General features: G+C 43.6%; 1 protein-coding gene across 5 annotated transcripts in view; it reads left to right on the forward strand.

Moving 5' to 3' along the window:
* Nucleotides 1–6,589: 6,589 nt before the first annotated feature.
* Nucleotides 6,590–14,636, forward strand: part of LOC118724485 (desmoplakin) — a 41,741-nt gene continuing 33,694 nt past the window's right edge. For 3 of the 5 annotated variants that reach the window (XM_036447776.2, XM_045584247.1, XM_045584246.1), the window contains exon 1: nucleotides 6,590–6,906. In XM_036447776.2, the coding sequence (XP_036303669.1) occupies nucleotides 6,710–6,906 (197 nt within the window). In that variant the 5' untranslated portion in view covers nucleotides 6,590–6,709. The remainder of the gene's footprint in view (nucleotides 6,907–14,636) is intronic. The other 2 variants (XM_036447777.2, XM_036447778.2) reach the window with 1 other exon arrangement.

Consider the following 14,636-nt stretch of genomic DNA (forward strand, 5'->3'; position numbering starts at 1 on the left):
GCATGACTCTTTCTTGAATCCAACTGTTGCTGAAGGGAAGCCTTCTCTCTCAGCCGTGAGCAGTGGGTTCACTAAATCCCAGAGGAGCTGGGCAAAGAAACCAGAAGTATCGGGTCGTTTAGAGCTTCCTGAATGCCAAAGGCCCTGGGTTGCATGCTTACACAAGGTTGCTGGGCAGAGCCTACAGGGACATGCCTGCATCCCAGGGCAGGATTGTTTCCCTAAACACGATTTGCTGGTTGTCCTAACTGCTTCCATGAAATGGTTGTCACTGCTTCTGCTCTGCCTCACCCTCTCTCGTTCCCCATCCGTATCTGCTGTTGTCATTGACAAGTTCTAGAACAGGAGTGGATTGCTTGCATGAAAAGCTCCCAGATCGGATCTGTATTTAGTGACTTTGAAAAGAGCTTTAAAAAAAAAATAGTATGCATTTTTTTTAAAGCAATGCTAACAAATAAGGTTGCAAAACACTCCTGATATAATGCTAAATTAAGAAGCTAGATATCACTAGTGTTAATCAGGTTAAAAAATATCATTAAAAACAATAAACTAGAAGGAAATCTACTCAAAACCCTTAGTGTGATTGCCTTGTTTGGATGCTATAATTATAGGTAAAATGTTCTTCTCTACATTCTCTTCTACCTTTCTGAGTATTCTACAGCAAACATACATATTTGTATAATGAGGTGGGGGGAAGGGGAATCTTAACTTTCCATTCATCCGTCTAAGCAAGCCTCTTACTTGATTTGCTAGGAAACTCTCAGCTCTAGCCTGGGTTTTGTCCCTCACAGGCTAACTTGGCAAGTAATGCAAATGTTCATGACTTCAGTTTTCTCTGTGTACAATGAGGAGTTTGAATAGAGTTTCTTCCTGTGATCTGTGATCTTACATGTCTAACAAAATCAAACTATTGCAGCAATCCTAGATTAGAAGAGCCAGTTGAAGCTGGGGAAATTTTTGTTTTTCCTAGCTTTTGCTATATTTAGATGCTCATTTTTTGTGTTTTTGTTGGTTTATGTTTTATATTTTGTCTTCTGCTTTAGCTGTTAAGATAATTGAAGATAGGAATTAATTTAAACTCCTTTATGCCAACACTTCTCTCTGCAGCAGGGCAACGCTGTTTGTGCAATAAATCCTTCATGATGATAAAACGGCAATGGCTGTGGGAACTTGTTACTGCCTATGGATGTCTGCATTTGAAAGATGGCCACTTCAAAGACTAGGTTGCACTTCGTTTGCATTATATTCTACCCAAAGTTAGATATCGGATCATTTGTAGTGTTGTTTACATTCTAATTTTATGTTGTTTGTATATGAATATAAACCCACTTTTTCTAAGTGATCAAACCTATATATTAAAAAAGCACACAACCAAACCAAAACAAAAACATACATTATGATTTGAGGATGTCAAAAAAACCAATCACCTCACTTAAAGGAATATGATTAAAATTAATGAATAATTTTTTTGAAATGACTTTTTGCAAAACAGACTGATTACTTCATACTTACTGCATTTCCAGACATGTTATGTGTTTAGTGCAGGAAAATAATAGTTGATAGGATAGTTTCTGGGTTTCAAATTGATACCAAGTCACTGGTTAGAAAGGTGTTCACTCGTGCCTTATTGGACAGGAATTTTGACATAGTAGAGAAGGCATGAGGCTAGAAACAGACAGAATTCTGGTATTTTATTTATATTTTACTGGATTTATTGGAGAGACATCAGTTAATACAATTACAGTGGTGCCTCGCATAAAGAACGCCTCGCACAGCGAACGCTGCACACAACGAACTTCCTTTCATGATTCATACAACAAACTTCGTTTCACACAACGAAGTCGCCCGAACTTCCACGACCGCTTTGCTCGAGCTTCCACGATCGCTGCCGATGTATTGCATCCTTCCGCGCAGGCACTGCAGGCAGTCGTTAGTCACTGCGCTTAACTTAAGCACGTATCGCGGCAATCGTTCTTCATTACGAATTAAATCACGCACGTATCACGGCAGTCGTCCTTTTAAGTTAAACTCAATATTTTTTTTTATATCATGATGTATCTAAATAAAAATAATAACAAAAAATTTATCTTTTTTTTATGTCATCTTAGCATATTTTATGCTACAGAACGAATTATTTTTTTTAACATGTATTGTTATGGGAAAACGCGTTTCACATAAGGAACTTTTCGCATAACAAACTTGCTCCTGGAACGAATTAAGTTCGTTGTGTGAGGCACCACTGTATACAGATTTCAGGTATACAATTCTACAGTATGTCATTTGCATATTGTACTGTGTATTTACCACCCCAAGTCAAGTCTCCTTCCGTCACCACTTATCCCCCTTTACCTTTCTCTACTTTTCCCTTCCCTCTTCCCTCTGGCAATTGCCATACTCATCTCTGTTGATGAGTCTCCTTTTTAAAAAAATTTGCTCAATCCCTTCATCCTTCTCACCCAGCCCCTAATCCCTTCCTCTCTGACAGTTGTCAGTCTGTATCTCTGTATCCATAAGTCTGTCTCTACTTTGTTAGTTTATTTTGTTCATTAGATTCCACATAATAAGTGAAATCATATGGTCTACTCTGACTGGCTAATTTCACTCTGCACTGGCTGTTTAGTAGTAGAATTCTCACATGCCAGAATTCTGATATTTTAGATATTAAGTAATCAGGGAAGTTTCTTGATTTCTGTGGGACTCAATTTTTTTTTTTTTTTAATTAAAATGTGGGTTTGGGTGTATTTGGCAATTTGGTTGGGGAAATACTGGGGGGTGAGAATGAGGGGGCAGAGCATGAGAAGTTGTGGTGTAGGTACAGTAGGTGGGGAATGGGCTCCCACCAGGTTAAACCAGTTTGACATCACCAAAATCTGTTTTGATGTTACTGGCTGCGGAGGGTTGCATTGTAGAAAGAGTTCAGAGACTATACACGTTTTGAAAACTGCAGGTATAAAAGTTCTTTAAGGTAGCTTTCATTTCTGAAATTAAATTGTCGGTCATCTTAAGCATGACCAGTTTTAACCATTAGGCATTTTCGTTATCTCACATTACAGTTCCAATCCTGGCTTCTGTAGTTCTGATCTGTTAAAATACAACTCCCCTGGCAGGCAGAACAGCTCATTTATCTGACAGACTGCAAATGATATCCCTTCATGCTGCAAAGGGATATCATTTACCAACAAAGAGATATGAGTGTTCCCATGGGATTTTGAACAAATAAATGATTGCTCTTCAGCTCATTGAAGTTAAGGTGCTCTGTTTAGTCTACAAAATATGCTCAGGATATGATTGATACCTCTTTCCTAACTGCAAGGTTGTTTATAAGGTCAGACAGAGAGAAAGTTACATGTCAGTGATCTGTCTCTGACAGTACAAGGGGAGGTATCTATAAGTGGCAGGGAAAAAATAGCTGACCTTAGGTCGGCTAGCAAAGACTGCCAGACTTCGGATTCTGAACTTTTAAAACCTAATTTTAAGAAATGAGCCACCTTTAAAACCCTCTATTGAATTGCTCCTGCATTTCTATAACTATACCTTTATGATAACATACCTAACATCGTATTGTAATGATTTGTCTTCCTGTTTCAGATATCTTCCTGATATCCCACACACCAGGAGCCATGCGTTATTCATGTTTGAGTGACAAGTACTGAAGCTGATGTGTGTAACACAGCAGGTGTTTAGCAACTGCTTTTTAAGTGAATGAAGGTTAAACGTCTACAGAAGGGAGTCTTCCTGATTCACATATGGGATAAGACGGAAACACTGCTGGTTAAAATTTCACGTCCAGCTAAGAGTTTTTGTTTTAATGAGTGGAACCTTGGCTATATATAATGTTTCAGTTTTCAAGAATGTTCACATATTTCATCTCATTTGATCCTCACTGTAGGGCCAGAAAGTTGGCAGGACAAGTAATATTATTTCCACTTTGTACATGAGGAAACTGAGCTCTGCCCAAGTCCATGGTGGCACTAAGATCACAACTATGGCCTTCTGATCCCTGTTAGAGAGGGGCCAGCTTAGATTCATGCGTGCATGTCTGGATTCCATCTCTCATGTCAATCTATTTATTTCATTCTCTTACCTTCCTTTACTACCCCTAGACAAAGACAGTAAGTGAAAGGCATTGTCTTGCCAGACCTGGCATGATTGGCTAGCTGGGAATCCCTGAAGAAGTGCAGGGAGCTGTGGAGGCTGCTATGAAGACATGGCAATGGAGGTGTGTCATTGGTGGGCTGTGCTCTTCATATCTTCCCCTTTTGTAAACGGACTGAACAGCTCTGTGAGTCTGCGTGGTGTTTGGGTCTGTGACTAGCCTGTGTGAGCTCTCAAAGGGACCGCTGGGTTGAGTGGACCTTTCCTCACTCATGGCAGGAGGTTCATAGGTGTGTGCTGTTTTTAAGGAGAATTCTACTGTGCAACTGCATGGTCTTCTTTAAAAAACACATACCAAAAAAACTTAAAAAAAATATATACACACACACACACACATATATATATATATCTATTATGAGAGGAAAGGAGAGGAGAGAGAGAAACATCAATGATGAGAGAGAATCATTGATTGGCTACCATCTGCATGTCCCCCACTAGGGACCAAGCCCGCAACCCTGGCATGTGCTTTGATCCGGAATTGAATTGTGACCTTCTGGTCCATAGGTTGATGCTAAACCACTGAGCCACCCTGGGTCTGGGTGCATGATCTTTTATTACATATTATTGGAATAAAAGAATCCCTGCATTTTTAAAATATAAGTTTTACTGTAATATTTTTAAGGACAATGACTATGCCTTATTCATCTTTGTATTTTCCAGAGTAGCACTGGCCCTTCCATATTGTAAATTCCAATTATTTGCTGAGCAAATGAGGTACAGAGAGGGGAAACATACTCAATCAAACTTTGTACCTTTTGCACTGACACCCTCAAATAGCTTTCATCCCTTCCAACCAATGGATATCCTGGGCCATTTGTGCTGGGGCTGACTTACAGCCATTGATTCATTTCAGAAGAAACACTGTCCGTGACTATACACCACTGTTCATGTAATCATTTGAGCACTTTATTGCACTTGCCTTTATTAAAAATGACAGGAAAGTGAGACAGGGTGGGCTAACAGTGGTCACCTTTATTGCATGTTTGACTTCTTGGATTAAGCTGGTCAACTCTGTGGTCCATCCTGAAGAAAAAGAATAGGACACTCTGCCAAAGATTTGTGCCTAAAAAGTGAGGGGTAATTAGTGTGCTCTAATATGGAAATGCTTAGAAAACGCCCCCTATGCCTTTACAACATGCAAATGTAGTTCCCATTTTTGTTCTTCTTAGTTCATAAACACTTTAAAAACATACTGTTTAAGAAGGTTCATTAACTGGCATTGTTTGGGAAGATGACAAATATTCATTATAAAGATCTCTAAATGTTTATTTAAGAGTAATTTAAGATTTTTCCGAATGACAGAAACAGCTTTGTATGGGTGCTGGGAAGGGACTGTGCCTACACACTGGGCACAGAGACTATGGTGTGGTTCACACTCAGCCACTAACTGGGAGCATGTCGCTGGAATGTTCTGGCTCAGAGTTACTCACCAGTACCTAGTGGGTGATCTCTGTCCAGGGTTCTTTGCTGCCCTCAGAGACTGAAGTCCCAGGACCGCTGAGTTCCCACAGGGCTGGGTCCCTGGGTCTAGCCAGTAGGTGCTGCGGGGCGCCACGGACAGGCTTTCCCAAGGTTGTTTTACAAAACCTGGAAACTGGGTCTAAGGGTGAAAGTCTTTGCAATTTCTAGTTTTAAATGACCACGAACAGGCAAAAATAAAAAGAAATCCAATTTATATTTTCACGTTAACCCGTGAAAAACGGGGTGTCGTGTTTTTATCTTCATGCCAGAGAAATTATTTATTTATGATGCAGAGTTCTCCGGAAAGTGGTGGTTCTGTGTAGAAATCGTTTTACATGTCGGAAATCGGACCTTTGAGGAGGTTTTCTGGAATACTGGAGTAAAAGAAAATTCAAAAAAGCCCCTAAACAAAACCTCATCCTCTAAACATTCTCTCAATTGTTTCTAGTCGAAGCTTGGTTAGCACTGTTTGCCGGGATGACCAAAAGTAAATGTTTAATACATAAATGAATGGCTCTTATTTTTCAGCTTATTTCCGCTTTGGGGGACCAGATCCTCCAGAGCAGGGCCCGCTTTCTTGAAGCCGCAAGTCCTTTCCTCGGTGGCGGCGCGAAGGGGGTTCGGGTCCGGGGCCCCCGCCCTCCCGGTGTCACTCAGCCCGGGAGCGGGCGGGCATGTGGGGCGGGGCGGGGCGGCCCCGGCGGCGGTGGCCCCGCGGGGGCGGAGGCGGAGCCCGGGAAGGAGCGGGCCAGGTGTGGCCGGCGCCGGCTGCCAGCGGGGAGGAGACTCGCGCGCCCCGCCAACCAACACCGCCACCCGGCCGCCGCCCCGCTCCTGTGCGCTCTCGCCGCCCTCGCGTCCGCAGCTCTTCCTCCCGCTCCGGCCCCGGCCCTCGCCGCCCCAGCGCCCACCTACCTGCCCCGCCGCCGGCGCCCGCAGCGGCCGGACAGCCCGGCGGAGAGAGAGGCGCGTCCCGCCACCCTCTGCCTCCCGCTCCGGTCCGGGGGTTCAGGCCTTGGAAGCCCTCGCCCTCCCCGCGCCGGCCGCCTCCCCGCGTATGCCTGGGCGCTGAGCGCTCCTGAGCGCCGCCGACATGAGCTGCAACGGAGGCTCCCACCCGCGGATCAACACGCTGGGCCGCATGACCCGCGCCGAGTCCGGCCCCGACCTGCGCTACGAGGTGGCCTACGGCGGCGGCGGCGGGGGCGGCGGCGGCGGCGGCGGAGGCACCAGCAGGATGTACTACTCCCGGCGCTACACCGTCACCGACCAGAACTCCGACGGCTACTGGTGGGTGCCGGGCGGCCCCAGGCAGCGTGCGCGGGGCTGCGGGGCCCCGCGCTCTCCTGTCAGAACCCACCCCCGGCAGGCGGGAAGGAGAGGGACCGTTCTCCCCCGGCGCCCGGGGACCGAGGTTCCCAAAGGGAAGCGTCTGTGCGCACGAGGTCGGGAGCGCGGCGCCGGCCCGGGGCGAGTGCGAGCTGCGACCCGGTCCCGCCGCGGCCGCTTTCCGGGCCGGAGGCGGCGGGTGAGGGTCCGGGCGGGGCGCGGGGGGTGCGGCTGCTCCCAGGACTGCCCGGTGCGCGGCCGGCAGCGCGGGCTGCACCCCCTTTGTCCCGGCCGGCAGGTGGGAGGCCGGGCAGGCGGGGCTGCGACAAACCCAACTTCCAATGTAACCAAAACTGCAAAGGAGCGGCCCCGGGCCTCTCCACTGGCCGGGGTCGGACTCAGCCTCCGCTGTGTCTATGTTCACCCCGAATCCCTGGTCCCCTCCAGACCACGGCGGCAGCCCCAGGTCTGTGCTGGAGGCTGCGAGTCCCGGAGGCGCGGGGCTCCGTCCGGGGGTCTTCCCGCCTCGCCGGGGGCGGCGGCCTGGCCCGGCCCCTCACCGCGGGGAGACCCGTCCCCGCCGGTCCCCGCGCGGCAGCCCCCGCCCGCGAGCGCACCTGTGGCCCGGGGTGCGTCCTTTGTTCCCCTCTTTCTACAAAGCACCGGGGAACCGTCTCGTTCTCTCCAGCCAAGGGTCCCGCAGCTGGAGCCGGATGGGAAGGGGGCGGTGAAGGGAGGGCGCCGCCTCCCATCCGTGCCCCCCCCTGCAATGTTGGGGGCCGGTCCAGGCTGAGGTCCCCCAGAAAGGCCCCCCGGGAAGAGTTGGTCTCTATCTCGGGATCATCTAGGTGGAAACCGACCGAGGGCGTCGTTGGGGTGGGCGGAGGGAGATAGTGGACCTGCCGGTGCCAGGTCCGGGCGCTGGGCTCGGGATGCCCACGTGAGCCGGGAGGATTTGCATTCCTCACCCTCCCAGCTCCTGCAAACCCTCCCCGCGCAGGCCCTATATGGGGAGGAAAGACGCCTGATTTCCAGAACAAATTTTCCCTGCTTTGTGGCCTCAGGCTAGGGAGGAGCAACAAGAATACACTTATTTCCAGGGGAGGTTTGTGCGGCCAGCAGTTTTGAAGGCAGGGACTGTTCGAGTTGCTGCCTGTTTTCTGTTTAGATTTATACTTATTTCCCGGAGCAACTTGGTAACTTATTTTGCTGTGAGTTGGCAAAGAATTGTCTCCATCTTGAGCTCCCCCCTCCCCCCCACAACAAAATGCACCTGGGGATTACCAGGGGGGAAAAAGTGCCAAGCAATAGGGAGAATGGGGAGAAAGTTAAATGTTTAAATTTGTTTTAAAACTCGGCCAACCATTTAAATCTGAAACTTTGCGTTCCCCTCCCAGTCTTCCAGTATTTGGAAAGCACATTTTCAATATCCACAGTTTTCAGTTCGAGCCAGAATGTTCAAGAATTCTTGAGCAGCTCTTTTTTGGTGGCATTTTAGGAACCAAGATTGTTTTTGGTGTGTAGTTTTTTTGTTTTGTTTTGTTTTGTTTTGTTCGTTTTTGTTTTTGTTTTTAAATATGCTTCTGTTAGCCTAGAGTCTCTATTTCTAAAATTGACAGTAAACATTACTGTTCATTGAAATTAAACCTTCATGGCTTCTTGTGGGAGGAATTTGTAGTTTAATGTGTTGCTTAATGAACTTCATAAAGATACGTGGTTTAAGGATTCTTTACTGAAACTACATTTTGGGGAGTTTGGATGTTTTCTCATAGTATAGCATCATTTCTTGTGTTCGGTTATCCCAACCGAAAGGCCGATTATAAACCTATCAAGGTTTACACCTCTGAGAAGGGCCAACAGACCAAGTGAAAAATGACCTAATTCTGGGAGGGGTGTCTATCTGCGCCTAGATGAGCCGGGTCTGCGGAGCGTCTGGCTGAGGGCCCGGAGGCACTGGGCGCCCTGGAGTTTCCCCAAGCCTGTGGGGCCTGCCTCAGTGCTTCCACGCTACTAGAACTGAAGGATTAACACAATACAAAATTACCCACAAAAGCAGAGTCTGCATTTTAAAATAATGGCGACTGATGGAAGGGAGGGCTGCACCAGCACCTGCTTTCCGGCGGCTTTCTGGTTTTTGTGGAGGGATTTGTTTGTCACTTCAATAACCTCCCTCTCTGCCCCGCTCCAACCCGCGAAGGTGTTTTGTTTTTAAAGCGCAAAACGAGCATGAAAACTACTGGTTGAGTTTAAATTCAGACTTTATTTTTAAAAATTTATATTTTAATAGCTGAATTAGATTGGTAGTTTTTCAAGTGCGCAGTGTTTGTATTTAGCCCTTCCCTAAGAAACTGATTTGAGTGTGTAGAGCTCAATTCTTATTTTTTTAAACGTGACTTTAAAACATCTTTGCTTTTTCCTTCCCGTTATTAACAATTGTTAATTTTTAGGACCATATTATATCTAACTTCTAATTCTCCTTCGTTCCTGACCTGTCTTTTGCGTCTTCTTTATTTTAGGCTGCGTGGAATTTGAATCTATTTTCTCTAACTTCTCTGTTCTACTTAATATTTTAAAGTTTGGTAGATGTTATGTGCTGGATAACATAATAGGTATGTTTTTAAAAATATAAACTTTGGGTTTTTCTTGTATAGATGTTATATTACTATTGTTTTAAGGCAGAATTACTAATTTTATTTCTATAGTTAAAATAAATTACAAATTTGTCGTAAAATTTGGTGGCCAAGTAACAGAGTCCCACAGCTAAATCTTTCACTGATTAAAGGGTGGATTTTATAAGATTAAAAGCCAAATATAGTTATTAAGCTTCAGAAATGTGGCCATAATGCTATTAGTTTTCTCCAGAGCTCATGATTTCAAAACTAAAGTGCATGTGATCACTATTTGATATATAGGGTGTCCCCAAAAGGTGTATACACACTTTGGATAATTACAAAATTAGTGTTTATTAAAATACATTTCACTTTCAAAGCTGAACTGTCAGCTATTAAAGTGTATATACATTTCCTGGGACACCATTAATAGTTTGTTTTAAACTACTTTTTAAAAGAAGCCTACTATATATTTGCATGAAACATATAGGTCCATTTGCTCTGAATTAGGGTCAGAGGTAATGTAAGCCGTACAAACACCTCACTTTTCCACTTTAGAGACAAGGAGATTAAGACTTTCCCCAAACCCCAGTCCACTGTTGGCTGAGTTGAGTGCGAAGCCAAGGCCCCTCTCCTCCGTCCTGCTGTCACCCTATGCCTTTAAGAGTGTTCCTTGTGTATTAGTTCTGTACTTGCACAAGGAAAGTATCTCAATTCCATTTCTTCATTCATTTAGCAAATATTTACTAAGCATCTGCTGTGTGTTAGGTGTTTCAAATGTGAAAATAAAAGGCTTCTTTAAAGGAGCACTGCTCTTTAAAGGAAAGTAAGTACACAGTACTCTAATACAGAAGGATTATGGACAAGAAGGGTATAAATGACTGAGAGGCTTCAAAAGGAGACATGGTAGCAACTCCAGTAAGACTTTAACAAGTAAGACTTAATATAAAGGAAGTGGTATTGAATTGGACTATGAGTATTTATTTCAGCTGGTAAAGGTGGGTGGGCAGAGAGCATTCCAGGGGCAGAGAGCATGAGAACAGTTGGAGAGGTGGAAAACAAGGAGCAAATTCAAGGCCTATGGAGTGATGTCCTTTCTGAGCATCCCTGTACCTGAGGAAGCAGTAAGACTTAAGGAGGAAGATTAGTCAGGACTAGTGCCTGAGAGACCTTGACTTCATGGAGGGGAGGGAGAATTTGGATAGGCAGAGGGGAGCCATGGCAGATTTTCATTGAAGCCCGTGAAGGTCTCCTGCATTGAGGGCTTCTGCACTGCTTCTGTGGCCTCAGTGGGCAGGGTGGCGTGAAGTGGGGAGAGCCTGCAGGAGTGGGTTGGCATAAGGAAATAATTACACCAGTGAAGGAGGGAGGTGACAAAAGTCAGATCTATCAATAGTTTAGTGGCAGTATGTCAGGAAAATAGAATTGCTAGGTGGAGTGGCACCTTCAGCTAAGATTGGGAGAGGCAAGGGAGAGTTTGAGAAAACAGGCTGAGAGTTGGCTGACTCATAGAATAGATTTTCCAAAAATTTTTCTGGGGAATGATTGCAAAGTAAGATTCAGTTTAGTTTAATATGTGCAGATAACATTTACATGGTTATTAAATTTGAAAAAGTTATATATTTTATAAAAAAAGATCAGCCGAGACCAGTTTGGCTCAGTGGATAGAGCGACACCTGTGGACTGAAGGGTCCCAGGTTTGATTCCGGTCAGGGGCATGTACCTTGGTTGCGGGCACATCCCCGGTGGGGGTGTGCAGGAGGCAGCTGATCGATGTTTCTCTCTCATCGATATTTCTAGCTCTCTGTCCCTCTGCCTTCCTCTCTGGAAAAAAAAAAAAAAATCAGTAAAATATATTTTTAAAAATATCAGATCAGTGGTTAGTAATAGTTACCATCACCTAGCAAACACTTCTATGATGTGCCAGGTACATTATATACTTATTTCAAGCCTCATGACAAACTTCCCAATTTACAGATGGAAAACTATGGTTAAGATAATTAATCGACTTGGCCCTGGTCACACAGTGATTGAGCTACATTTAAGTCCAGCATACCACAATGACTCAAGAAGAAAAAAATCAAACTATCGAACTGTAGTGATTAGGATTTGTCTCTTCTACTTGTAAACTCTTCCATCTAATATGAGTTTTTAGTCATTAATTTGTTGCATTCCTGTAAAATATTTATTTCATAATCATTGTGTTCTTTCATTAATACTCCTGTGGAGTTTCCATCTGCTTAGCAAAACAGTCTGATACTACACTCAGCCAACTAATGGTTGGTCAGATCTACAAAACAGCTTTCAACAGTAGTTAATTTTTTTTTCTAAATATGGGTGTAACTCATTGTTGCTCAGTGATTGAGATGTCCTGGGAAAGAAGAAAAACTGCTGATGCCCCTGATGCCTCAATGCTGACTTCTCAGGGTGGAGCAAAGGAGGACTTGGGTGTGACTGGAGAGTCTCACTCAGTTCTCCGCTAACCAGTCTTTCCAGAAGGTGTGGTTCTGGAAGAGTGCTGCTTCGGTCTGGAGGCTTCTGCGTTGGAGCACTGCCCCACCCTTTGTCTTTCTCTTTCTCCCTCTCGCACTCATGGGAAAATGGTCAGGTGTGGTTCTGATGTTGAAGCCACTGGTCCTCGGACCTCAAGATTCAGTGAGCAACTCATTGGAAGCGACTTACTGGAAAATGCTAGTGCAGCCCAGTCATTTACACCTTGGGCTGGAAGGGTCCAGGGCCTTCCAAGACCTCAGAATGTGACATCTGTGTTTCATGAAAATGACAACATGTTAGTAAGAGGTCTAAGTTTTTGCTTAGAATTAAAATTTTTGACACACAAACAATGTTCCTTGCTTTATCTGGTACCTGAAGAAAATTTAAAATTTAAAAAGGAGTTGACTTCTTGATAGATAATCAAATAACTATTCCGAAGCCTAAAAGAATCAGTAAGTGATTCTTTTAGGCTTCAGAATAAATAGAAGTTTTCATATAGAGAACTAGTTCAGAAATAGAAATCCCTATTTTGACATTGAATTTGTAAGGACCAAGTATTCATTTGTCATCCCTGCTTAATAGAGGAAAGAAACACATCTTTTTCTTTCCTTTCTTCCATGCTGTTAAAATGTATCACTCTCTTACAATTGTCTTAAACTATTATTTGGGGATCTTGTAGGTAATTTTAGGAGCCTCTGCAATGTCTCACACTTAATACTCAATTCATTTCTTTCTTTTCTTTCCTTTTTTGGCTTCTCATCCCATTCTTAATTTACTGCAAGATATGTTTAAAATTATGAACTGGGGCAAAAATTTCAAAGTGAAAAATCAAAATGAAATTTAAGAACCATGTCATATCAACAGCAGCCACCACACAAGAGCTGGCTTGCAGTGAGGATTTAGTTTTTGCTGGGCCTTGCAGATATCAGTGGGCCCAGCATCTGGCAGCTGCAGGAGGTGGGTGTGCCTCCACATTACAGATGCAGAAACTCCAGGCACAGTGAGTCTAACTTGCTCAGTATCACAGACTGTACAACTGGAAGTGGCTGGGCAGGGAGTGGACTCCAAGTCTGCTCCACTTCAAAGTCTTCTTGAAGTTTATGATATGTAATCTGTCTTCCCCCACCCCTAATCCACCCCAAATAGTGTGAAAAAAATAAACGTGGAAAGGGAATGGAACTATTATTAGAGTACTGATTCCAAAGCTCCTGGGTGAGGACAAAAGTGAAGGATCCGAGAGAAACCCCTTTTTAAAAAAAATTTGTAGGGAAAAAAAACAAAACCTTTCTGCTCACTGGATGGGAATGGGTGGGGAGAGATGTGCTACCTGATTGAGCTTTGGAAATTGGGGAAATGAGATAGGTGGTAACATCCTCATATCAGTCTTTTATTTGACTTTGTTTTTCTTCGATCTTACTAAATCAAACAAACATACATTAAGCACCTTCTGTGTGCAGATTCTGTTTTGTTAGTTGCATTCAGGAGTGGAAGGTGTGGGACTATAGGTGGCACTTTGATCTCCAGGAGTGGGGAAGACAGGTGTGTAAATAGTGGAATGAGGGCAGACGTGTGTGTGGGAAAGCTCGATAGAGAAGGCAGCATTTGCTCTGCAACTTCTGGAGGATGGTAGAGTTTAGTGAGTCTTGGAGCTAGGGCATTGCCTCAAATGAAGAAGTAAAAATACTTTTTTACAGACACCACATTTTTTTTTTTTTTACTTAAGATTCTTTAAAAAACTCAAAATAGTATATGTGAAAATGGTTTGAAAATTACAAAGAGCTAAGCAAATTGGTTTTAAGATTAATATTGCATTATGTAATTATATTTCCAACAGTTATCTAGCTTTTCTGAGGCCATTATTTCATGAACCTGAATGCAAAAACACATGATACCATTTCTGGCATTTGTACAGGACCCTACATTGATGGATGGACAAAAGAAAGACTGGAGATAGAAATAGAGATAGAGATGATAGAGGGAAGTACAAAGACAGAGATGAAGGATGGGAAAGAAGGAATCCAATGGTTGAGAAAGTATATATACAAAAGAAATACAGAGTTAGGTGGTAGGGGTCAACTGTCTAATAAACAGAATAGATTGTTATAAAATTACTTTTATAAAACAAGGAGAGTAACTATTATTATTTTAAAATATTTTTAATTTGTAGTGCTGCGTGCCTCTCTTCAAAATAATTGTCCTTGTTCTTTTATATTCTTGGTAACAAGTGTTAAACTAATGCCTTCAGATAGCTAATTTTGGAGTCATTTTTATAGAAAAGAGTGTTACTTAGAGGTGGTAAAATAAAACACACAAAGCTCTATAATATTGTTCGCATGTTCCTGTGCTCCATCCTTGGATCAAAATCCACAACGTGTTTTCCTTTTAGCCACTGACAAGGGATCTTTAAGGCAATCTGCTGGAACCACTACTTGTTTAAACAAGTTTTAGAAGGAACTTAAGAAACATGAGTCATTTGTCTTTGTGAGTTTGAAGATAAAACAGAATTTCAGAAAGTTAAAAACTTTTAAGAGCAAATGTTATGTTTTTAAGGACAGCTGTTAATTTTAGTTTAAGAAGTTGATTTTTTTT

The sequence above is a fragment of the Pipistrellus kuhlii genome, unplaced genomic scaffold (assembly GCF_014108245.1).
Source record: "Pipistrellus kuhlii isolate mPipKuh1 unplaced genomic scaffold, mPipKuh1.p scaffold_m20_p_2, whole genome shotgun sequence".
Lineage (NCBI taxonomy): Eukaryota > Metazoa > Chordata > Mammalia > Chiroptera > Vespertilionidae > Pipistrellus > Pipistrellus kuhlii.